The sequence below is a fragment of the Cherax quadricarinatus genome, chromosome 49 (assembly GCF_038502225.1).
Source record: "Cherax quadricarinatus isolate ZL_2023a chromosome 49, ASM3850222v1, whole genome shotgun sequence".
Taxonomy (NCBI): domain Eukaryota; kingdom Metazoa; phylum Arthropoda; class Malacostraca; order Decapoda; family Parastacidae; genus Cherax; species Cherax quadricarinatus.
The window spans coordinates 3,082,763-3,109,974 of NC_091340.1; the positions used below are offsets into that span (position 1 = coordinate 3,082,763).

Consider the following 27,212-nt stretch of genomic DNA (forward strand, 5'->3'; position numbering starts at 1 on the left):
CTTCCCAGACAAAAGAAAGAGCAAGCAAACATGATGAATTTTATGAGAGAATATATTATATTTATTTTCCGAAGCACGGACTTGCTGTTTGGTAAAGATGTTTTCAGTTTATGATTTAAAGCGAGAAAAAATTAATAACTTGGCATCTTTTTTTTTCTTTGTCTATATGCCCATACCTGAGAGTACCAGATTTAAAGCCTTGGCTTATTTGATCAGTATGAAAATTTAATACAGGAGGGCCCTGCATGTACAGCATTCTCTTTTCAGTGTTCCAATTTTCATTGGCTGTAAATTGAGTCATTGTTCATTATGTTCCATCCACCACAAATTTCCACCAGTGGGTGGAACAATGGCTCAGTTGAAAGCCAATGAAAATGTGAAACACTGAAAAGGTAAAGTGTGTGCACAATTGTAACAAAAATATATTTTTTTTTTCTTCAACAAGTCGGCCGTCTCCCACCGAGGCAGGGTGACCGAGGCAGGGTGACATTTAATAAATATAAAAGAAATTTTTGTATCTTGTGTACATTATTTAAGTCAGATTCATATGGCTTCTGTGAATGAGTTCCTAGTTCCTCATTATTTGTAAAACTTCTGACATCGTAACATTACATAAGAGGGACCTTGGTTATCCAGGATATAACCAGCGCTACGCAACCCTTATAGGTTTAGCGCTTTCCATCAATATGATATAAAAATAAGTCTGAAGAAAAATGGACTCGTGAATATCTCAGATTTTAGATTCTGGATAAGTAACTAAAAAAAAATTGTCATCATTTATTTGTGATGTAATTAGATTCAGTGAGTTATATAATTTTCAAAATTTGATGTCTTATAATCAGTTTTATTGCTTGTGAGACTCGGCACAAATGAAGTATTGGTGTACTTTTTTTTTTTTTTTTTTTTTTTTTTTTTTTTACATTTGTGCATCTTGTACATTAAAATAACAGATTATTTAATGAATTTAGTTTTGCATTATATATTGTTTCCATATCCTTCTTAATATAAAAGAACATTTTATCTTAAAATTCCTGTAATATACTCTTCATAAGGTGTTTATGATTTTAAAGAATATAGTAGAGTGAAACATGTGGTAGTGCTAAAAATATGAAACAGCAACATCCAGAGGTAGTAATAAAGGCATGAAACAGAGAAATGTTTGGAGGGGGTTATAAATGAATAAGAGAGAAACAGCTTGGGGGTGATTATAAATGCATGAAACAAAGATTGAGGAATGATTATAAATGCACAGAACAGAGAAACATCTAGGGATGATTATGCTATAGTAGTAAAATGTATTGATTGCACAGTCGGGCACTGCTGAGTGTGACCTCTCCATTATCTGGAGGTGTTCTGTGAATTCCTTGTGACCCTGATTTACCTCATCACTAACCATCAATAATAACCTAGACCATTGTACTGCCACAACTGGTTAATATGCATCACTTTCCTGAATGGAACACATTACCTCAGCTTTTCCATCATGCTATATGACCCTTTCCAGGCCTTTTTCAGATTAAATGATATTCCTTTCTTGTATCAAGAGTTATGCAACCTGTACTTATATACCTGACAGGAATGCTGAAAAAACGTCAAATCGTATTGCCTCTTTGTAGTTTTCCCGCTATCTTCGGGTTCTTTTGTTATTGGTGATGTTCTTTGTTGAAATGCTCTTGCAGTTCTTTAATGATCATGGGAATTTTCTGCTAAACCTTCAGATGGTTGGCTCATCAATACTGTGTATTTATATCTGAAGTTTGCATCCAGTCATTGTCTTGGCTGGTGAGTAACTTGCCGACTCATGCTCTACAAACTGGTATGCCATCAGCAGAGTGGAAAACTTTAGACAGTAACTGCCATAAAATCCTTCATTGGTACAATTTTTTATTGGGCGAGCTATTTCAAGAAGAACCCATTCATGGGTGAAATGCTATGCCAGTAGTGGACTCCACTGTAACTTGTCAGTGTCCTGCCTCCAGTTCTAACACTGAAAGGAGGACTGTTGTAGACCTCTAACAAGATGGCAGCACACATTTGCTTTGGTAGGTTGGTAACACACTGTCATCTTCCATCAGTACTGCAAGATGATGTCCTTTAGCTGTACAACAAGCTGTTGTACCAAGTAGTGTACTTGGTATATGCCAACTTTTCCCAAGCTGGCCTAAAAAATTCATCCACCCAAGGGTGTTTCTGTACACCATAGGAAGGTCAGTGTGGGTCCCAATGTGACCACAAAAGCAGCTTATTACAGATGAATCTCAATGCTGTATGACCCTAATGGGTTTAGCACCTAGTTATGACTGTAATGATAATACAGATGAATCTCACACCAACATAGTTGTGGCAAGCTCTAGCTCATGACATATCAAAGCTGTTATGAATGACTCGTGAAATCCTATGACTTAATTGTAAACAGTGGATCACTTGCTAGCCTTCTTATGGTGTATAGAAATATATGTACATAGTTCGACAAATTTTATTAGGCCAGCATGGTAAGGTGAAAAGTGCACTGGTTCGTTAGTTTTAGGATTGGGTTGCCATAGGTTCTAAACCAACATGGGGTTTGAACCCATGGCAAGCGAGTCAGACTCCTGGCCAGTGCTAGGGCTGCCTAGTTTACCTGGAGAGGGGTTTCAGGGGTCAATGCCCCTAAGGCTTGGTCTGAGACCAGGCCTTGTGGTGGATCAGGGTCTGATTAATTAGGCTGTTATTGCTGGCCGCACACAAGCCGATGTACGAACCACAGCCCAGTTGGTCAGGTACTGACTTCAGGTGCCTGTCCAATGCCTTTTTGAAGACAGCCAGGGATCTATTGGTAATCTTCCCTTATGTATGGTGGGAGACAGTTGAACAGCTTTGGGCCTTGGACACTTATTGTGTTGTCTCTCAGTTTACTCGTGGCACCCCTGCTTTTCATTGGGGGAATGTTGCATCTCCTGCTGAGTCTTTTGCTTTCATAGGGAATGATTTTTGTATGCAAGTTTGGTACTAATCCCTATAGGATTTTCCAAGTGTATGTTATCATATATATCTCTCCTGCATTCCAGGGAATACAAATCGAGAGCCTTCAACCATTCCCAGTAATTTATGTGCCTTACGATTTGAAGACAATCATCATGGGTTTGGCATCCCCAGCTTTGAAGGTTCTCATTATTCATCCTATCATTTTCCTAGCAGGTGTTAGATACACTGTTGTGGTCTTTGAAGGCGAGATCCTCTGGTATTATCACTCCCAGGTCCTTCACATTACTTTTTTGGTCTATTGTATGGTTAGAATTTGTCATATACCCTGATACAGTTTTAATTTTGTCAAGTTTTCCATATCTCAAGTTGAAATTTCTCTTCATTGAAATTCATATAATTTCGAGTGGCCCACTTGAAGATTTGGTTTATGTCCACTTGGAGTCTTGTGGTATCTTCGATGAAGGTCACTGTCATGGCAGTTCGGGTGTCATCCACAAAGGAAGACGTGGAACTATGGCATACATCTCTGTTTATGTCAGATATGAGGATGAGGAATAGAATGGGAGCAAATTCTGTGCCTCATGGAACAGAGTTTTTCACCATAGCTGCCACAGACTTTACTCTGTTTACTATTACTCTTTGTGTTCTGTTTGTCAGGAAGTTATAGATCCATCTACCAACTTTTCCTGTTATTCCTTTATCACGCATTTTGTGTGCTATTACACCATGGTCACACTTGTCAAAGGCTTTTGCAAAGTCTGTGTATACTACAGCTGTATTTTGTTTATCGTCTACAGCATCCAGGACCTTGTCATAGTGGTCCAGTAGCTGGGACAGGCAGGAGTGACCTGCTCTAAACTCATGTTGCCCTGGGTTATTTAATTCATGGGTATCTAGGTGGTTGCCAATCTTGCTTCTTAGAACCCTTTCAAAGATTTTTATGATATGGGATGTTAGTGCTATCGGTCTGTAATTCTTTGCAATTTCTTTACTGCCACCTTTGTAGAGTGGGGCTATGTCTGTTGTTTTAAATGACATACTTCTGCAGTGGTACCTTGAGTGCCCCAACTTACAAGTTTTCCGAGTTATGAGACATTGCTCGGTCGATTTTTTGCTTTGAGTTCCAAACCAAAATCCGGATTATGAGCGAGCTTCAGATATGTAGCCACTAGTTGGCGGCGTATCTGAAATCAAATCCTACTCTGTACCCAGAGGAATGTCAGGTACTTTGTCCCATCCCACATACTCTTCCAAGACATAACTGGAAGGATAATATTTCCACGCTAATCCCAGATTGTAGTAAGGCACCTTGTCCCTTGTTTGCTCGTATAAATCCGGGGAAGAAGTAACCTCCATTTCAACGCTCAGTTTTTCCAGAAACATTAAGGAAAGCCTCTGTGATATTTACCTGCCTCATGAAAGTTCCTTTAATGGGTGGAATACTGATAGTGGTGGGTGGAGTAGAGATGGTGAGTGGAGTAGTGAGGGTGGTGGATGGAGTAGTGATAATGGTGGGTGGAGTAGATATGGTGGTAGATGGAGTAGTGATAATGGTGGGTGGAGTAGATATGGTGGTGGATGGAGTAGTGATAATGGTGGGTGGAGTAGATATGGTGGTGGATGGAGTAGTGAGGGTAGTGGATGGAATAGTGATAGTAGTGGGTGGAGTAGCAATAGTGGTGGGTGGAGTAGTGTAGGTGGTGTCTATCTTTTCCGGCCTCCACTTCCACCAGCATCTTCCGTCATCCCAAGTCGTCTGATCTCCAAGGTAAATACATTTTATAAAACCAGTTTATTTCTTTACATTCTCTTTTATTATGTTTTATTATGTTTTTATACAATATTTCTTATTTATAAATACAGTCTTCTTATTGAAAAACCCGCAACAAAAAAACGGGTGTAACGTTTAGACTACTATGACAAGGTTCTGGATGCTGTAGAGGATGAACAAAATACAGATGTAGTATACACAGACTTTGCAAAAGCTTTCAACAAGTGTGGCCATGGTGTAATAGCACACAAAATGCGTGATAAAGGAATAAAGGGAAAAGTTGGTAGGTGGATCTACAACTTCCTGACAAATAGAACACAAAGAGTAACAGTAAACAGAGTAAAGTCCCAGGCAGCCATGGTAAAAAGCTCTGTTCCACAAGGCACAGTACTCATTCCCATTCTATTCCTCATCCTCATTTCTGACATAGAAAGAGATATAAGCCATAGCTCCGTGTCTTCCTTTGTAGACGACACCCGGATTACCATGGCAGTGGCCTCCATCGAAGACACCGAGAGACTCCAAGCAGACATCAACCAAATCTTCAATTGGGCCACTCAAAACAATATGAAGTTCAACGAGGAGAAATTTCAACTACTCAGATATGGGAAACTTGAAGAAATTAAAAATGTGTCAGGGTATACAACAAATTCTAACCATGCAATAGAGCGGAAAAGTAATGTGAAGGACCTGGGAGTGATAATTTTAGAGAATCTCGCATCCAAAGACCACAACAATGTATCTACCTTATCCGCTAGGAAAATGATAGGATGGATAATGAGAACCTTCAAAACTAGGGACGCCAAGCCCATGATGATTCTCTTCAAATCGCTTGTGCTCTCTAGGCTGGAATACTGCTGTACACTAATGGCCCCCTTCAAGGCTGGCGACATTGCAGACCTGGAGAGTGTACAAAGAACTTTCACGGCACACACAAGTACGATAAGGCACCTAAACTACTGGGAACAGTTGAAGGTCCTTGATCTGTATTCCCTCAAATGCAGGCGAGAGAGATACAGGATAATATACATTTGGAAAGTCCTGGAAGGTTTGGTACCAAACCTGCACACAAAAATCACTCCCCATGAAAGCAAAAGACTCGGCAGGAGATGCAACATTTCCCTGATGAAAAGCAGAGGCGCCACGGGTACACTGATAGACAACACAATAAGTGTCCGGGGCCCAAGACTGTTCAATTCCCTCCCAGCATACATAAGGGGGATTACCAATAGACCCCTGGCTGTCTTCAAGAAGGCACTGGGCAGGCACCTAAAGTCAGTACCTGACCAACTGGGCTGTGGTTCGTACGTCAGCTTGCATGCGGCCAGCAGTAACAGCCTGGTTGATCAGACCCTGATCCACCATGAGGCCTGGTCTCAGACCAGGCTGCAGGGGCATTGACCCCCGAAACCCTGCCCAGGTAAACTCCAGGTACTAAAAACACCTGATGCTGGTATAGGTAACTATAAAACTACTCTTTATTAAGTTTATTCAGGTATACACAAATACAGTTACATAGATTATCATACATAGCAGCATAAGTGTAGAAAACCTAGGATAACCCAAAAAGTCAGAGTAACTCTTTTCCATTGGGGTCCTTTAATAAATAATATTTCAATTACAGTAGGAAATAACCTAAGCATAGGCTATTTCCCAGCAGGTCAGGGTAACCCCCCAAAAAATACATTCACCTTACTTATTCAGTCATGTTACAGCAACCTTAAATGACCCTCATGTAATATATACAGGATTTAAACATACTCAGCCAATCAACCTTAACCATCACTCTTTCAAGAGCTTGTGTTACCAGGTCAAGGAGGACATTACAATTCAAACGAACCTCTAAATAATAACGTCCCCAATCCTTCAGATTGTCAACACTTAGCTTACTACTAATTCACTTGCTTTCAGAGAATAATTTTGTTTCTACTTGCTTGTCTAAACTCTATCTACATGCTATAACGCATAAAATGGGTTTTCCACCTACAAGAACCTTTCATGAATGCTTAATAAACACAGACAACAGGCCTTTTCAATTTATTAATTTCCTTGCCCTATCTGCAAATTCGTGTCATATTTGTACGTTACGTAGTAAGGATGTAAGAAGATACGATCTTAGAGCTGTTAATGGAATACACTGACGAATGAGTATTATAATCATGGAGGAGCGCTAAACCAGTAGGATTATACAGCACATCGGGGGATGGGGGGGATGAAAGGTATTCAGGCTCAATTCAGGGAACCGGAGCACTGATCCAGTTCCCTAGATCAAGAGCCCCTCACCAGCATCAAGGAACCTCCCTTGAGGGGCATTGACGTATTAGATACACCAAAAAGGGTACATTGAAATACATACACGAAATCCATCAGCTTAACAACTATCTAGGAAATTAGGAGAACATAACACCTGGCATAGGAAGGGGTTGGCTGGTAAATATTGTGCTATCCCTGGATTTGAATCTTCTCTGTGATTATATATACTAAACACAAAAGTTGTCTTTAGTTCTCTCTTTACATAAAGTAACTTGTCAGTGTTAATTTCAGTTGACCCCAGGCTGTTCTGGTGTACAGTAGGTGCATTGCTGTCAAACAGTGGTGGATGGAAGGAAGAAGCAGTCTGGCTGGATGGCATTTAGGATGACTGGCATTTATTTCAGCGAGGAAGTACCAGTCAGAGAGACATGAGTGTGGGGTGCGGGTTCTTCAGACGTGAGGTGCAGGTTCTTCAGACGTGAGGTGCAGGTTCTTCAGACGTGGGGTGTGGGTTCTTCAGATGTGAGGTGTGGGTTCTTCAGACGTGGAGTACGGGTTCTTCAGACGTGGGGTGCAGGTTCTTCAGACGTGGTATTGACCGAGTAGTGAAGGGTGGAGGAGGCATCTAGAAGCCCAGGGCTCCTGAGACTAGCTGGCCGTGGTGGCATGTCTACTCTGTTGCTGACAACGTTGGCGATCCAGGCCACGTAGCGACTCACCTGAAGCAACAGTAAGTTTATTTAGTTACATAGATTATCATACATAGCACCATATGTGTAGAGAGCCTAGGATAACCCAAAAAAGCCAGACAGGGTGACTTATTTCCATTGAGAGATGGTATTAAGTTGGACATGTGGAGCAGCACAGATATTACTGTTAGGTGATTACCAGCTCCACCACCCTTACACGGTACTAAGGTGATCACCAGCACCACCTCACGTTACTAAAGTGACCACCAGCACCACCACACGTTACTAGAGTGATCACCAGCACCACCACATGTTACTAAAGTGATCACCATCACCACCAAACGTTACTAAAGTGATCACCAGCACCACCACCACATTACTAATGTGATCACCAGCACCACCACACGTTATATAAATTTCTTATCTGTAAAAAACAAACTTCCAAACACCAAAATTCATGATAACAATCACACTCGTCCCTAGCAGGAAAGCCTTGACGATAGTGTATGGCTCTTGATACATGGAAATGGAACCAATCTTCTCTATGACTTTAATAATGAAGACATTGTATAAACAAGTGTTGCTTAACCTATTAGAAATAAGTGTTAAATCAGTTGTGTATATATGTGAAGGTTCTTGTATACATATGTGTACTGAGAAGCACTGTATGACCCTTGTGGGTTTAGCACTTAGTTTTGATCGTAACAATGTGTGTATTGTGGCACACACACACACATACAATCAAATTGCAAAGCAATTGCAAACAGGCGATCTTAACAATGCAAAACAAGCCACATGGGGATGGAAATCTTTAGCTCAAGATCTTTCGCATTCTCGTGCGTCGTCAGGAGCTATGCAGTGTTGCAAGAAGCAACAGGTAGGAAGGGAAATTCTCTAAGGCAAGGCAGAAGGTATCAGTGGCAGCCCATATATATGCTGCAAGTGTGTGTCCATAACGTTCGTGCGCATCCGCGCGATTGTGTACTTGACTAATTGTGGTTGCAGAAGTTGATTCTCAGCTCCTGGTTCCACCTCTCTCCAGTTGTGTGTGTGTGTGTGCAAGAATGCCTGTGCATGTCATGAGTGTCTCTGTGCATATATATATATATATATATATATATATATATATATATATATATGTGTGTGTGTGTACAAACTTCCCGTGAAGTCGCAGCTGAACCTAATGAGAAAAACAATGACCAATTATCTTAGTTTCTGCCTATTACCATAGGCGGCCTTTTTGGGGGTTATCCTCTGTAATTTACACATATGTTATTTCCATTCTTTTTTTTTTTCAAAACACCGGGTCTCCCACCGAGGCAGGTGACCTTAGTCATGGGTCATATTACTGGCAGTATTTTTTATAAGGTAAACTCTCAAGTCATGTAAGGCTGACGCAGCTGTCATGTATGTGGTGTGTACACACGAGTGTCGACATAGTATGTGCACCATTCTGATATGAAGGTTCTGTACACCACACTAAGGTATAGGCAATTTAATAAAGTTGGTAGAATTACCGACAATATGTAAAATAAAAGGACACAAGTGCAACTAATGTGACATTTATTGTGGCAACGTTTCGCTCTCCAGGAGCTTTATCAAGCCATTGATAAAGCTCCTGGAGAGCGAAACGTTGCCACAATAAAATGTCACATTAGCTGCACTTGTGTCCTTTTACTTTACAGAGGCAATTTACATCACTGGTGTAGAGGCAGTTTACAGTGCACATTACACAGATTTATAAGGTAGAGTGTTACCTACACTCTTCCTTTTAATGATTCTTCTGAAATTACTAGACAATTTACCTGTGTGATTGTGTACACAATATAAACATTATTTTTTTGTTAAATTCTCTTCATTAGGTACTCTACGAGCCATTATTGTGTGATCTCAACATGTGTTCCCCCAGAATCCTCTGACATGTTCATGTTAAGCTCTGTAAAGTTACTTGTAATTTTTGCTGAAGAAAGTTTACCTCAGTGTAAACTCCGGGCACATTTGGTCTGGCACAGCCGATGCCCCAGGAGACAATACCAGCTATGTAGTAGCGATTGTTGAAGCCTTGGCACACGAAGGGTCCCCCGGAGTCTCCCTGCAAGACTTGGTATTACTGTCTATAATTTATTATATTTGCCCAGTTACTTCCTAAATGATTTGTTTGGAGGTGTGCAAACCTTCCTAATTTGAAATCAACAATAAGTTATATAGGAAACTTTCAATAACGTTTCGAACCATCCTGGGAGGCCTTTTATCAAGTCTGAAAGTATATTAACTGTTTATGAAGGACCATAACATTGTTTAAAGCTTAGGTAGTGAGTTACAACCACGATAATATACATATTTATATTCAATACAATATTAAAAGTTTCTACACAAGATTAATTATGGGTTTAGTCAGTAGTGAAGTTTGCACACTGTAGCTCCTGGATAAGTTACCTGACAGGCGTCCATGTTTCCCTGTCTGTATCCCGCACACATCATGGTCTCAGCGATGGGGCCGTTGTAGCCGATAGACAGATAGCTGTCTTTACATCTGTCGTCGGTGATGATAGGTACCACCACCTTCTGCAGCCTGTCGGACGACGTCCCACCTTCCTTCTCCTTCCCCCACCCACTCACCACGCAGTGACCTGTGCAGGATTATTATAATTAAAAAGAAGCGCTAAGCCACAAGGGCTATACAGCGACCTGTGCAGGAAACTTACTGGTGGTAAAGAGGCAAGCATGACAAGACACAAGTTACAAAGGTAATGAACACCAGGTAGATCTGGTCACAATCATGACCAAGTTACAAAGGTAATAAATCATTACACGTCTATACATGGTTACAATCACGAACAAATTACAAAGTAATGAGCCATTCACACGTCCACACCCGGTCACAACTGTAATGAGTTATTGGTGCAAATATTAATTGGGTCACACACGAGCACACACACTCACCAGGTAGGTAGGTTGGTAGGCTTACTGGCCCTTACTTGGCAGGTCCTTGTCAAACACACCCCTCAAGGAAGGTTCATTGATGTTGGTGAGGGGCTCTTGATTTAGGGAATTGGATCTGTGCTCCAGTTCCCCGAATTAAGCCTGAATGTATTCCACATCCCCCCAAGGCGCCGTATAATCCTCCGGGTTTAGCTCTTCCCCCTTGATTATAATAATAATAACTTGTCAAACACAAACCCACCAACAAAAATATTCGCCCAACCCATTATCAATGTTACCCAAGGAATCAGCTTTGATAACCCTTTTAACTCAAGCGCAAGTCCCACTCAAATCACTCTCACTCGTGTATTTATTTAACCTATATTTGAAGCTAATAGACAGACTGTTCCGCTCATCGACTATAATTTCCAAACCAGTACTTTCCTATATCCTTTATAAATCTAAATTTATCCAATTTGAATACATTTTGAGTTCTTTCTAATGAGTATGGGTAAAACCTACTACCAAGATAATTAAACCCGCATCTAAAAAAAATAATGTTCTGACATATGCCAGATGGTTTTATTATGAACATTAAAATGGTATAAAATACCGACAGGTTGTTAGGTAAGACACATATGCAACAGTTAGGTATCTTTATTTCGAAACGTTTCGCCTACACAATAGGCTTCTTCAGTCGAGTACAGAAAAGTTGATAGAAGCAGAAGAGACTTGAAGACCATGTAATCAGTCCATCACCCTTGAAGTTTTGAGGTGGTCAGTCCCTCAGTCTGGAGAAGAGTATTGTTCCATAGTCTGAAACAATATGGAGTTGAAGTGACAGGATGGAGCCTTATATACCGCCCGGAGGTGAGATGTAGGCTACTAGTAGACGTAAGAATGTAGTCGTTGGGAGGTCATGTCCCTCTCAAATCCAGCCATACATGACCTCCCAACGACTACATTCTTACGTCTACTAGTAGCCTACATCTCACCTCCTGACGGTATATAAGGCTCCATCCTGTCACTTCAACTCCATATTGTTTCAGACTATGGAACAATACTCTTCTCCAGACTGAGGGACTGACCACCTCAAAACTTCAAGGGTGACGGACTGATTACATCGTCTTCAAGTCTCTTCTGCTTCTATCAACTTTTCTGTACTCGACTGAAGAAGCCTATTGTGTAGGCGAAACGTTTCGAAATAAAGATACCTAACTGTTGCATATGTGTCTTACCTAACACCATGGTTTTATTATCTTGAACGTAGATCAGAAGGTTACTTGTAGCTCGAAGTAATGGACGTCATAAACGTTAAATAAAATTATTTTGAAAATTAGCGATAAATCCACTAAAAACTCCGCAGTCCAAGTGACGAAAGAAATATGTACATTATGTAGAAGGCACTGAGAAGAAAAACCAACTAACTCGTCAGTCACTCTTGAAAAAATTTACAAACTTGCAATACTATCTCTGTAATTAAGCCTACAATTTTGACCAGTGGTCTAATTTTAAAGTCAATTTAATGAGCTTTAAGGTGGTATGGGAAGTTCTTCGATTTTCTCGAGAGAAAATTCATTGCATTTTTTTTTTTGCGGAGTAAAAGTGATAAACTCGCTAATCTTAGTGATGTATATAATACTTGAACGAATGATGAACAGCCTAGTACAGAACACGTAACCTTCGCTCACTGGCGAGTTCGCTGGTTTCAAAAACAGGAAGAACAGTAAAAAAAAGTTGGAATGTATTAGACGTTTACCTGCGTCTAATTCTTTCCAACTGAACATTAAAATGGTATAAAATACCGACAGATTGTTAGGTAAGACACATATGCAACAGTTAGGTATCTTTATTTCGAAACGTTTCGCCTACACAGTAGGCTTCTTCAGTCGAGTACAGAAAAGTTGATAGAAGCAGAAGATACTTGAAGACGATGTAATCAGTCCATCACCCTTAAAGTTTTGAGGTGGTCAGTCCCTCAGTCTGGAGAAGAGCATTGTTCCGTTGTCTGAAACAATATTGTTTCAGACAACGGAACAATGCTCTTCTCCAGACTGAGGGACTGACCACCTCAAAACTTTAAGGGTGATGGACTGATTACATCGTCTTCAAGTATCTTCTGCTTCTATCAACTTTTCTGTACTCGACTGAAGAAGCCTACTGTGTAGGCGAAACGTTTCGAAATAAAGATACCTAACTGTTGCATATGTGTCTTACCTAACACTCTTTCCAACTCTTTCGTTATGAGGCTGCTCTTATAACTTTCATGCCTCGTTGGGTTTCTTTTGAGCGCCTCATATCAAGAGAGAGAGAGAGAGAGAGACACCTGCCTGAGAAGTTGGTCATGGGAGGTGGCATGCAGATGGGAGACACAGTAACGCCGTCCATCTGGAGAGGAGCAGTCAGCTTGAGAAGGGCGATGTCATTCTCCTGGGTGGTGCTGCTGTATGCATTGTGTTCAACAATACGCTCGATGTATCTTGTCTGTTCGGTGCCTGCAACATACAACACAAATAGATCGCCCTACTACCTCATCTAGCACAATTTCTCATAGATCACATCTGCACAAATCATCACTTACACTGCCAAACCCTTCATCATGTAACATACATCAATGCTTTTAAAATACACTAGTGTTTGTAAGATACACCAGTATCTTGCAGAGACATTAAAAACACTTTTACAGTATTAGAACAATAAACAAATTAAATAGACTATAGAGTGAACTAGTGGAAACTGAAAACATTCATGGTTTAACAGTAAATTATGATATGTCGATGTTTTTGATAGAAAAATTATCAGGAAAAAACTGATTCGAGTGTTTATCATTAGATGACCTAGTTAGTAGCACCAGGCCTATGGTGGAGTCATGTAGGGCGCTGGTGACTGGTGATGACCTAGTTAGTAGTACCAGGCCTATGGTGGAGTCATGTAGGGCGCTGGTGACTGGTGATGACCTAGTTAGTAGTACCAGGCCAATGGTGGAGTCATGCGAGGCTGGTGACTCCTAATACAGATGTGAGTGTAGGTTAGTCGATGTCCCTTTGTCGTATCCAGCAGAACGACTGATTACTTACAGGTCAGGATGAATCACATCAGCCAATTTAGCGTTAAAACGCCTAGCCTATGACGTGAGATTCAAAACCCGCTAAATAACGTAGGTATCTACACTACCATCTACAAACTCTACGCATATTCATACAATTTTTGTAGGAACAGTCAAGAATCCCGGAGAGACAGTCTGCTATGTGTAGTGTTATAGCATGCTCACCTTCCTTGTGCTTGAGCTGGTGTTCACCTGCCACTACAAGCAGGTCCTTAGGAGTGTACTGGTGCGTGCAGTGAGCAGCAGTGAGCACCCAGTTCTGGTCTATGACCGTGGCACCGCATACATGGTAGGTGTACCAGTCGTAGCGCCACTGTAGTGACACCTGCCATGGGAACTCGTCTGTTGATATACAAAGTCATACAGCATTATAATAATAATTTGAACTTTACATTAGGAAGTTAAGTATTCTTTAACAAACAATTATTAAAACTATCTGCATGATTTTTAAGTTTACTTTTAATATTATATAAAAGATACTTAATGAAAATGTGGACATTAATATCATGAAACACTGCAGTACTTTTATACAGTATAGGTGTTAAGTTTGTATGTGAAAAAATGGTATAAAACACCGATAAGTTGATGTATAAGACACATGAGCAACAGTTGGGTATCTTTATTGTTTGAAACGTTTCATGTATGCGGTAGACTTCATCAGTCAAATACAGAGGAGCATGTATTGTAGGTAACAGTAGTAGTGGCGAGGTTAAGATGAATTAATCAGTCTACCAACCTTGCCAAGAGTTCAGCTTCATGCTCTGGAACGATAAGAAGCTGAAGCATGAGAATGGAGTTTTAAATACTGTCGAAGGTGAAGTGGAAGATCTCGAAGACGATGCAGGGGACGAGGTTCGTTAGTAGAAGAAAGAAGGCAAGAATTGAGGAGCACTGTAGCAAGCCTTCTGGCCTATGCTAGGTAGGTTCTTCTGGAATCCAATCTTTCGGTATTTTATATAATTTTCAGCATACTTGTCCCTCTGGATTCCAGAGGGACCTGCCCAGCATGGGCCAGAAGGCTTGCTGCAGTGCTCCTCAATTCTTGTCTTTCTTTAGTGAACCCGTCCCCTGCAACGTCTTCGAGATCTTCCATCTCACCTTCAACAGTATTTAAGATTCCATTCTCATGCAGCACCTGAGGAACAGAAGGTAATCAGGTCTGATATAAAGAAAAAGAGGGTAGCTCTAAATCCTTGAATCACGGTCTTTCAGTATAAATCGTCGTCAGAAGCCGAGTCACTCAGCTAACTGGCTAGGGATTAGCTATGTAGTTCAAGTAATATAAATGGAAAGTAGCGCCACATTTTCCTTAAATATACGCACGATGCTACGTACTGTGAGTTATTTAAGATTTACAGGAAAAAAAGATTGAATTCCTAAAATATTTAAAAACATTGTCATTGCTAGTGGAGAGCGTGTTGTCAGTGTACGAACACACAGGAACAATACAAGTGGAGGGGGGTGTCACTCACGGGTCTCGGCGGGTGAGCCTCCCACGATGCGGGTGATGATGTCTGGCACTGCACTGTGGCGGATGCCACAAACCTGGCTGTTACGTTCCTCCCCCAAGCCCGCCAGCCTAGAGTGTACATAAGTCGGTCAGAGGAGGCAAAAGGTATATTCCTAGGCCCACACCCAGTCAAATTAAAATTCACCATACACACTTGTCAAGGAAAGTTACATAAACAGTGAGCATTCTTTTAAAAATACACGTCACATGTAAGCTGATATAATAAAAATTCACTCATGCTGTCATATATATGTCTTTAATAATAATGTTCCACACCATCTTATCTCTTCGCAATCATTTGTGAATACTGTCCTAGTTTAAAACTGCGGGAGCTTATACTGTTGGGGTCTACACAGGCCGATGCTGATACTGTAAGAGGAAGTACGTGGGAGAAACTAGAAAGAATCTGTCCATCAGACCGAGCGAACATAAATATACATGGAGTAGGGACGACCAGAGCATTAAGTGTATTCAGGTACACTGGTACAACTACACATACAGTTACATAATTTGTCACACATAGCAGCATATATGTAGATTAAATAGGATAACCCCAAAAATGTCAGACAAGGCGACTTATTTCCATTGTGGGTCCTTATAATATCTTATTTAAACCTTAACTCATTTGTTACCCACAGGAACAAGGGAATGATGATTGAAACATTTGTGGAACACTTGGGTATCTTTAGTTTCGCCAGCCAATGGCTTCCTCAGTCCAACACAGAGAAGAATGGTGGAAAATCAGAAGTTTGAGGTACTCAGTCCCTCAGCCTGGAGTCGATGTAAATGACTTTAGGATAAGGGACTGATTACTTCTACAGACCTTGGCCAGGAATGGAAAGCCAGGCCGAACAACGATCAGTTTCCAGGGTAAAGCCACCTACCTCACCCAGGGTGGGGGAGGGACTTTACTCTCCAGTAAGGAGGGTAAACTCCCTCTCCACCATCCAGGGTGGAGAAGTCACCTTCACCAAGCCTAATGGAGAAGTCGCCTCCACCATCCAGGGTGGAGAAGTCACCTCCGCCAGGGAGGATGGAGAAGCCACCTCTACAAGCCAGAAGAGTGAGCTCTCTTCAGAGTTGAAAACAAATGCATCATTCCGCAGGTAATTTTAGCTATTTTCCATGTATATAAACACGAAAAAAAAAATTCTTCATTTACATTAATTCTTGCCAGAACAGTTGACAAAAGACAGCACTATGTAACTCTCAAGTTTCACAAAAGAAACTTAGGACATTGCCTCACTGAGCCAATACAGCGAGGGACGCTTCCCATCTCGGTATGTCGTGATTGTATCCTTCACATTCCTATTTTATATTTTATGGCGTCCTCCAGTGAGCTGTGACGGCTAAGGCATGCATGACAGTTCCAAACATCAGGACATATACGGTGGGAATTCCTCTGCTGAATCTGGTACTACAAGGTGATGCTGAATAAGGTGATTTGCCCGCTCTTCTCTCATATTGAAAGGAAGGCGGCGATCTGCTAGGAATCACATGGATAAAAAAAAAAAATCTCTTAGCATCAAAATTAATTAAGATAGTGCTACGTGAAGCTCTCTTGAGTTTACTGCCAATACCATGAGAGTTAATAATTACACTGAAATCAGGGTGGAGGAAATTTCCAATGTCTTTTTGTGTTTCACGTGAGTTATGTACCAGTTATCATTCAGTGTTTCACGTGAGTTATGTACCAGTTATCATTCAGTGTTTCACGTGAGTTGTGTACCAATTATCTTTCAGTGTTTCACGTGAGTGAAAAAAAAATGGAAAACTGAATGGAGTAAGGCCCGGGTAGTCGTCTTGAGAGGGAGTGTTGGCTCTGGAAGATTCGGCCGATTTCCCAATTCCTTGAGGAATTTGAAAATCGGCCGAATCTTCAAATGAAGTTAAGGTGTAATAGAAACAGTGTCGTCACAAATTGATGAAGTTCACACAACGTGTAATGTACGCCTCCCACAGTATTAATTCTCACTACAGGTATGTTGATTTGTAATGACCAATATAAATTACCTACCAAAAGTGAGGCGTTAGGATATGATGCCAAATCTTAATTTGGTGAGTTATATGGAAATCTCCTTTATACTTTTTAATGTAATTTATTTATATTAAATTACCCAAGCAAATTACGCAGGTCAAGTAACTGATATTACCAAATATACAGTCGACACACGTGTCAGTGTTACTGGCAGAAATTTTCATATAATTTTAAGAACTATATGTTGTAATAATTGAAAGTCCAGACGTATGAGACGTGATGACGTGAGGTGGTCAGGAAGGTGGGATAATATAGTGACCTGGTGACCTTAAAGCCCAACTTGACTCTGAGCTACATCAACATCAGTAAGTGTAAACTGTCTGATGTAAAACAGTTTCTTCACAATTAAGGGGGTGAAATAATTCGGGACATTGCCTGTAAAATTTACCCGCATAATTTCTCACAAGTTATACACCGGTTGTCTTTGTGTTTCACGTGAGTTATATACCAGATGAGATAAACAAGGTCAACCTTCGGAGTTATTTAAATGAGTTTTTGTATGAAAGTATTATGACCATGAAACGTGAAACCTACACATACACATTATATATATATATATATATATATATATATATATATATATATATATATATATATATATATATATATATATATATATATATATATATATATATATATATATATATATATATATATATATATATATATATATATATATATATATATATATATATATATATATATATATATATATATATATATATATATATGTCGTGCCGAATATGTAAAACTGGTCAATTAGCAAGAACTCATTTAAAATTAAGTCCTTTCTGAAATTTTCTCATATACGTTTAAAGATATATTTTTTTCATTAATGTTAATGTAAAAATTTTTAATTTTGCACAAAAAGAATCTTAGAAAACTTACCTAACCTTGTTATAACAAGAGCAATTTATTTTAGCCTAACACAACTAAATATATTTTAGATTTGTTTACAGTAATTTAATACTAAGCAAACACAGTGAAATATATTTTTTTCGTTAGGTTCAGAATGATTTTGGCGAAATTATTGCATACACAAATTTTCACTTGTCCTATATGGCAAGATGAGGGTTGCTATTTAAGCCAAGATCGCAAGTTCTGCCTATTCGGCACGACATATATATATATATATATATATATATATATATATATATATATATATATATATATATATATATATATATATATATATATGTCGTGCCGAATAGGCAGAAATTGCCATATTGGCTTAAATAGCAACGTTCATCTTGCCATATAGGACAAGTGAAAATTTGTGTATGCAATAATTTTGCCAAAATCATTCTGAACCTAACGAAAAAAATATATTTCACTGTGTTTGTTTAGTATTAAATTATTGTAAACAAATCTAAAATATATTTAGTTGGGTTAGGTTAAAATAAATTGTTCTTGTTATAATAAGGTTAGGTAAGTTTTCTAAGATTCTTTTGGTGCAAAATTAAATTTTTTTACATTAACATTAATGAAAAAAATATATCTTTAAACGCATAAGAGAAAATTTTAGAAAGGACTTAATTTTAAATGAGTTCTTGCTAATTGACCAGTTTTACATATTCGGCACGACATATATATATATATATATATATACATATATATATACATATATATATATGTATATATATATATATATATATATATATATATATATGTCCTGCTAGAAGTCACATCCTGGGTAAATTGCAAATGAGAAAAATGGTTCTAGATAAGCTGGAAATGTGCAAGTGTTGGGAAAAAGGAATTTACGCATTGCGTTAAATCTTATAAGCAAAATTCTTGTTGCTAAAGGACATGACGATGTTCATCTCCTTTCATTACACGGCACGAGAAGTGAAATGGAGAACATGTGGTGATGGATTTAATTTCACTGAAGTCCGTCACGATTTCCTCTCACTGTTCAGTCAAGGAGCCACTCATGGTTGAAGATGGTCAACACTTGTATTGAAGGGGATGTTGGTGGTCTGGACTTAGTATAACCGGGTTAGAAACACTGGAAAAATTACACTCAAAATGTTTGGTAAATGGTCACAGATACAACTAATATGGCATTTTCTTGGGGCAACGTTTCGCTACCCAGGAGCTTTGTCAAGCTAGACAAAGCTCCTGGAGAGTGAAACGTTACGACACTAAAATGTCACATTAGTTGATGTGTGTCTATTTACCTAACAACAAGATTAGCAGCGCTACTGTGGTATATCACCAGGTTCTCAGAATGTTCCTCTCAGGCTATTCCAACTGACCCAAAATATTTGTTGTAGGCTCCCAACCGTCGTACCTGCTGTAGTGATAATACAAGATGCAGGTTAAATACACAATTTACAGAGAAGTGAGCTGAAAGGGATGATATTCCAACAGATTTATATAGTTTTTATATAACCAGCATTAATTAAATCACACCTAGACCCAGCTATTTAGTATTTTTGACTGCTCTCTTGGTTCAAGTACCTAAGTGTATTACCTGGTTTTCCTGTTGACTGGTATATTACAATAATTAGAGCTGAGTACAGGATCTCTGGTAACATCCTGGCATTATGCTATACCAAAGTGACGTAATAACTATTGATTTTTTTATTGAGTAAGTCGGAATGAATTTTGGTGTCTGGGTATTATCTTGAATCAGTCTTTTTTCACGAGGATAGTAAGGTTCTAGAGGTGTCCTGCTTATCAAATACCTGCGTTAGCACTTTTACATGACCAGGAAAACCTATCAAAGATGCCTGCTATTTATTTTGCTATATATGATGCTTCAGTAACCTTTGTTATGGTGCAGCTCTTCATTCAAATTCTTAGTTATGCTGAGGAAGTGGCTGTGTTGCTCCTCTCAGGAGGAACATTTTAAAGATTGTTTCTTGTGAGGAATAAGAGTATTTTTTATACTAATTTTTATGGGTACACTAGGTTTTGACCGTCAGTGCTCCATAACATCCCGGGGGAGAATTATTAGCGTTTACCTACTAGCCAGGGTAAGCCAGTAGTGTCACTACTCCCGACTCTTCTCCTGGTCAGTAGTCCTCGGGTTTCCTCATTACTTAAGTTACCTGCACTGACATAAGTTTAATTTGGCTACTCTTGTCTCTACGCCATAATCTGTGTCCTCTGGTAACCTACATTTTCCTAGGCAGTAGGACTGGCGTCGAGTCGCTCCCATTTATGGACTTCGAGGAGCTGTCTTCGCAGTAAGGCCGAAGCTCCGTTTCCGATCGTAGGCTGAAGCTAAGAGACGGATTTCCTGATCAACTCTTCTAGCCTCGACATCAACTAGTTGGGGTACTAGCAAGATAGTCTGAACATATGACTTGACCAGAGCTCCATTCCGAGCACTGGATAACATCTAAGATACGACTGTCTTGGTCGAATCTACCAGCCTCAACATTACCTAGTTGTAAATGGAAAAACTGTTCGCAACCTCTCTGACTTCGACCGTATTCTACATATCAACACCAGAGCTTTCAAAATACTGCCAATTTATCCGTTGTGAAATTTGGTCACCATAATCTTTTTAAATTTTGTTTCAGTTAAGTTGGCCAGACATATTTTTCTATTTACTAAAATAAACTTTCTTTTTCTCTCTCTCGAATTTTATATCCCCTTTGATTATTAATTGGTTACGGTTTTTCTGTTTTCCTAAAGGAAGGAACTTGGAGACTTTAACTTCATTTTAGGTTCCATTGCTCACTCTTGTGGCGTGTGGTCCGGATAGGGAAACATAAGGGGTTCCCTTGCAGCGCATCGGCTTCGGGGAGGTGCTCAGTGATGGTTGGGGGTCATTGGTGGTTGGGGGTGCAGTGATGGGTGGTGGTTCAGTGATGGTTGGGGGGGTACAGTGATGAGTGGTGGTTCAATGATGGGTGGTGGTTCAGTGATAGGTGGTGGTTCAGTGATGGTTGGGGGTTCAGTGATGGGTGGCGGTGATTCAGTGATGGGTGGTGGTGGTGGTATCTATCATGTTTAAACAAGTGACTCTTCATTTTAACTCAAACAACGCTGAGTTCTCTATAAATATCACTAGATTTTTTAAGCAGCTACCAGTCAAGATCTGGTAAATACTATTTATTCTAATAGCAACCACATATGGCAGTATACACCAGCAGTACTATATACCTGTTTTTCAATTCAATTCAATTCAAAGTTTATTCTCTATAAGGATTACAATGCTGAGTTTACAGAAATTTGGTTATTGTTTGGTTTACATGTAGTAAAATTGTGATTACAGAGTGTACCACTAGAACGCTTAGCATGGCTAGGCATTTCGGGCATACTTAGTTTTATTCTTAATTGTAAAATATTACAAATTATGAGGTAAGTTGGTATTATGGCTAAGTGACTAAATACTAGTTTGTGAGTTTAGCAATGTGAATGCTTTTGTTTTGGCACAGTATATAGTTTCAGTATTGGAGTATCACAGGATTCATTATTTTAAGACTGAGATTAATATTTCTGTTCATGGTCAAATGAGTGAGCGAGTGTAAGTGTGAACCACCAGGTGGTATTCGTGTAGTTAGTTGACGGGGTGTATCAGGGAGATAAGATGTTTTCTAATGGTAGTTTTGAAGGTGATAAATGTGTCTGCAGTTCTAGAGTTCTCAGGTAGGGTATTCCAGATTTTAGGGCCTTTGACATACATTGAATTTTTGTAAAGGTTTAGTCGGACACGGGGAATGTCGTAGAGATGTTTGTTTCTGGTGTTATGCCTGTGGGTTCTGTCACAACCAGCAGGTGTAGTATTGTACACCAGCAGGCACAGTAGCAGTATTCTACATAAATACGTACAGAAGTAGTATTATAAATTGAGATCTGGTCTGGTTCCTGTACCTCTGATGTATCTGGTTTCTTCAGCTGTATTATTTAATCGTCATCTGTGACAGATTTTTGGTTTAGAATTGTACTGTGAATACTTTTTTGGATTCCTTTATTGCTTTCCTCAAACAGTTTCATGTCAACACAACCCACACTTAAGAGAATGGAACTCATGACGCTTGTCGATCCAACTTGGACCATTAGCAATCACCCAGAAACGAAAAGGAAGGGAAGCCAAAATATGAGATGGGGCGGTAGAAGGGAGTGGTAAAATGGAAGGGTGTGGTAGTAGGAGTGGTAATGGTAGAACTAAGGTGTAGTAGTGGAAAACAAAAAAAAATTGGCTGAAAGTGAAGCATTAGTGAAGAAATAGTAGTAGCAAAAGTGGAAGTAGTCCATGAAACACTTAACAGAAGGGCACTGCAGTAGACCTACTGGCCCACGGGCGTATGACAAAATCCCTCATGGGACAGAACCCTCCTAGTCAGAAGACAGAAAGCTCAAGAGGAAATATAGAAAAGATGAAGAGGCAAGGAGAGGAGGCGACAAAAGTCAGGTCAAGTCAAGAATGTCCTGAGGTTAAAAGCATTTAACAATGTTATGAGAAAGGAGCATCAATAGGGACAAAACCAGGGCTAAGATTTATATTAGGAAAGTTGTGTATAAGGGATCCTTCAACAAGACGGCGTCTGTGAAGGGTAGAAGGACAGAGACAGCAGGAAGAAGGATAAACAAAAACACATTTCTTGAAAGAGAACATGGTAAGAAAAGTATTAAATGTACAGGCTACTGTGCACTGGCTTGCGATAAACGAAACAAAAAAAAGACTGTCGCAGAATGACGGACATGTGTATCGAGGAAAGGAAGAAGAGAGATTACCATTCAGCTTTGAACTTGATGGAAGGTGCAAGATTAAGTGCAGCGATAAATGGTTGGCATACAATAAAGTCAGGTGGCCAAAGAGCAAATACATCGTCTACATAGCGAATCCAGAGAAATGGGCGCACACCAATAGTGGGAAGTAAAGTAGTTTCGAAATATTCCATATAAAGGTTAGCAAAAACAGGGGATAGAGTCCATAGCAACACTAAAGGTTTGGGAATAAAATTTACCTTGAAGTGAAAGTTCACACAAAGGCGAATAAGACCAAGAAAGACATCAGTAGGTACAGCGAGATGAAGTAACCCTTCATTGGCCTTCACTCGGAGAAAATTGAGAACGTCAAGAGGCAGAAATTCAGATCATTCTGCTTATTTATCACTCTGAAATTGGAGATATATTTCCTAACTAATGTTTTTTTTTAAGAGCTTCCATCCATCCCTCTTCAATTATTGCTTTAATTCCAAACAGTCTGCCCTGCCCAAATTCCTTATAAGTGTCTTGTACATCAATATTATGTCCCAAACCATACCCCCGGCCGGGATTGAACCCGCGGTCATAGAGTCTCAAAACTCCAGCCCGTGTCATTACGATTTCTTGAGTAATATTATGTCTCCCATGATCCTTCCCTCTTTTAAGGTTATATTCATTTCCTTAACCTATCACCAAAGCTCAAATCTTTGTCCTGGGATTGGTTTCATTGGGAATCTTGTCCAATTCGAGATTCGGATCCAGAACTTCTTGGCTGTGAACAGACTGCCATGACATGGAGCTACACAACACAGAGGAAGGGGGAGGTATATATATATATATATATATATATATATATATATATATATATATATATATATATATATATATATATATATATATATGGAATATTTAACAGTCAGTACTAAAATTGGAAAGAGTTGAATACGAAGGGGTATTAACATTGAAATGCAAATAATTAAAATCCGCCATTGTGGTAAATGGGTGAGACTTACGCTTCCCTGGTGGGTGGGATAAGGATGGCAGCGCGAGGCTGGGGTTGACCTGCTGGAGCTCCTCCTCCTCCTCCTTGATTCGCCGGTACTCTCCCGGTCCGGGTCTTTTCCAGATGGTGACCCGGCCTTGGCTCCCTGTCCTGGGAGTGTCGTGAGACTGCCATCCCCGCTGCTACCACCACTACACTGCCTGCTGAGGTATAGAGGAAGCTTGTTAAGCTTTTATTTAGGACAGTCTATAAAACTTTTACATGAATGTTGAGGGCATGATACACACTCAGTAAATTATGCAGATTTAACATAGAATAAGATAGTATCACTTGTTTCCTTTACCTGGAGTATACCTGGAGAGGGTTCCGGGAGTCAACGCCCCCGCGGCCCGGCCTGTGACCAGGCCTCATGGTGGATCAGGGCCTGATCAACCAGGCTGTTACTGTTAGGTAAGACACATATGCAACAGTTAGGTATCTTTATTTCGAAACGTTTCGCCTACACAGTAGGCTTCTTCAGTCGAGTACAGAAAAGTTGATAGAAACAGAAGATACTTGAAGACGATGTAATCAGTCCATCACCCTTAAAGTTTTGAGGTGGTCAGTCCCTCAGTCTGGAGAAGAGCATTGTTCCGTTGTCTGAAACGGAACAATGCTCTTCTCCAGACTGAGGGACTGACCACCTCAAAACTTTAAGGGTGATGGATTGATTACATCGTCTTCAAGTATCTTCTGCTTCTATCAACTTTTCTGTACTCGACTGAAGAAGCCTACTGTGTAGGCGAAACGTTTCGAAATAAAGATACCTAACTGTTGCATATGTGTCTTACCTAACAATCTGTCGGTATTTTATACCATTTTAATGTTCAGGCTGTTACTGTTGGCCGCACGTAAACCAACGTACGAGCCACAGCCCGGCTGGTCAGGTACTGAATTTTGGTGCTTGTCCAGTGCCTGCTTGAAGATATCCAGGGGTCTACTGGTAATCCCCCTTATGTATGCTGGGAGGCAGTTGAACAGTCTTGGTCTCCTGACACTTAATTTGTTGTCTCTTATCGTGCTAGTGGCACCCCTGCTTTTCATTGGGGAGATGTTGTATCGTCTGCCGAGTCTTTTGCTTTCATAAGGAGTGATTTTCGTGTGCAAAATAATCCTTCTAGGATTTTCCATGTATATATAATCATGTATCTCTCCCACCTGCGTTCCAGGGAATACAGGTTCAGGAACTTCAAGCGCTCCCAGTAACTGAGGTGTTTTATCTCCGTTATGCGCGCCGTGAAGGTTCTCTGTACATTTTCTAGGTCAGCAATTTCACCTGCCTTGAAAGGTGGTGTTAGTGTGCAGCAATATTCCAGCCTAGATAGAACAACTAACCTTTGTGGTTATACATTATTTAATGAAACAAGAAAATTTAGGACGTTAATATTTAAATTTAAGAATTTAATTCATGAAAATATTTTAATCATTGAAGGCACCGTTGACGTCGCTACACCGATTTCTCCTCCACTGTGTACATTCTCACGTTAAACAATTATATAGTTTAGCACTGTCATTGAAGGGAAGTGGAAAATTTTGTAATTAAGAATGAAGTAACTGAACATGGGTGTAAATCAAGTTTACAGAAACAGCCAGCAATTCCATGGACTTGCTGGCTTTCACTATAGTGTAGATATATACGGTCACAGGGGAGTTTTCCAGAGTTAAGATGGAGGTCCGACACACCACAGTGTAGTCAGATTCCCAGGTGATGAACCGAGTACAACATACACTACAGGAACGGGGGAGGGGGGAAGGATGGACCGACAGAAGGACGCATGTTGACCGAGGAAGGTGTGGCGCTCAGCATCCCAGCAAGACCTTGAAGATGTTAATAACCCTCAAGACATCCATTGTGAATTTGTCACCTCCTATTCGAGGAATATACTAAAGCATTTCACCTGGCACTTTCAAAAAAGAACTGGCCGCTCCACCTGAAATCGAACGAAGTGCATACTCACTGACTTGTCACATGATGACTTGTTCATTGATTAAGCATCATCATTCTGGCTCTGGGTATCAGTGATTAAGATACCGTTGTCTTACTGGTGTTACATACTCGTAGTTAAGCTTCCGCTGGTCTCCATCCCATTTAAAATGCGAAGGAACACATTTTAACTAACAAAGGGTGGAGTTTGAACCCTTGGTAAACTAGTTTTAAAAGTAGAGCTAATTCACTAACCTACGTGTATTTGTATACACACTGGAAAGATTAGCATTGGCTCTACTGTTATTTTTACTCAGTTACTTCATAAGTAACTACAGGATATAAAGTTCCTGGTACTTCACTCAGCCATCAAGGGAGCTGTCTCCCTCCGCCTCTGGTTCTCGAAGTTAGTAACTGCAGCTCCAAACTTTAGAAATGGAGGAAAAATTCTTCGAGGACATCAGTCACTTCCAAATGATCACGTTCTTCCCGCTCACGATGCAGTGAGCAAGGTGGTGGACTCTTGGAGCATTTTACAGACGGTTTCTTGTTTTGTTGTATGCTCTCCTGGAAAACAAGGAAGGTCCACTGAAACTCCCCTCCTCCTCCAGTGCTTAGTTAATCCAGGATACCTACATGGATTCCTGAAATTCGTCCCTCTTAATTGATAGCTTATTTACCAAAGAGAACAGGTCCGCCAGGCGATGTCAAACGGAGCATTTAATCCGACAAGATCAATACAGTTTCACCTTCTCTATATGTATAAATATTATAGAAGGAACACTACATCTTGAACGCTTCATACGTCTTTCATTTGTCATGTGGGCAACTTTCCCCACAGTGCGACACCACGCAACTCCCATACAGGAGTGGGTGGAGTCAAACCCCCGAGTCACACACCACACAGGTGTTTAGAAAAGCCATGCCTCTGATCTTTTGGTAACTAACCCCGTGACTCTTGAAACACTACATCAGCAAGAAATGTCCAAATCCCTCCAAGATATGTGCAGACTGAGGTCTGGCAGTCAAACACACGAACTAGTAAATTGGCATTTCCATGAACACAGTGAGCGCTCCAGTTTATCTACCGTATGACAACCATATTCTTAAGGAGTTAAATAACCTTCTAAAGTTCATATTTAAGCAATCAGCATATTATTGTCCAATGGCACATCCAGGAGCCCTCCATATACTAGAAGTCAAATTTGTCTTGGATAAGAAGGCTTAATCACAGAATTTTCTTCGGATATCTGGTATGTTAGGCCGCAGGACCTTCCAATATTAGAACATAAGAAAATAAGAATGGAGGAACATTGCAGAAGGCCT

General features: G+C 40.0%; 1 protein-coding gene across 2 annotated transcripts in view; it reads right to left on the reverse strand.

Moving 5' to 3' along the window:
- Positions 1-6,548: 6,548 nt before the first annotated feature.
- LOC128696977 (trypsin-1-like) overlaps positions 6,549-27,212 on the reverse strand; it is a 185,630-nt gene continuing 164,966 nt past the window's right edge. For both annotated transcript variants that reach the window (XM_053788428.2, XM_070095095.1), the window contains exons 2-8: positions 23,934-24,126; positions 15,178-15,284; positions 13,871-14,047; positions 12,930-13,094; positions 10,114-10,307; positions 9,653-9,769; positions 6,549-7,707 (exon numbers count right to left, since the gene is read on the reverse strand). In XM_053788428.2, coding sequence (XP_053644403.1) covers positions 7,549-7,707; positions 9,653-9,769; positions 10,114-10,307; positions 12,930-13,094; positions 13,871-14,047; positions 15,178-15,284; positions 23,934-24,097 — 1,083 coding nt within the window. In that variant the 5' untranslated portion in view covers positions 24,098-24,126 and the 3' untranslated portion in view covers positions 6,549-7,548. The remainder of the gene's footprint in view (positions 7,708-9,652; positions 9,770-10,113; positions 10,308-12,929; positions 13,095-13,870; positions 14,048-15,177; positions 15,285-23,933; positions 24,127-27,212) is intronic.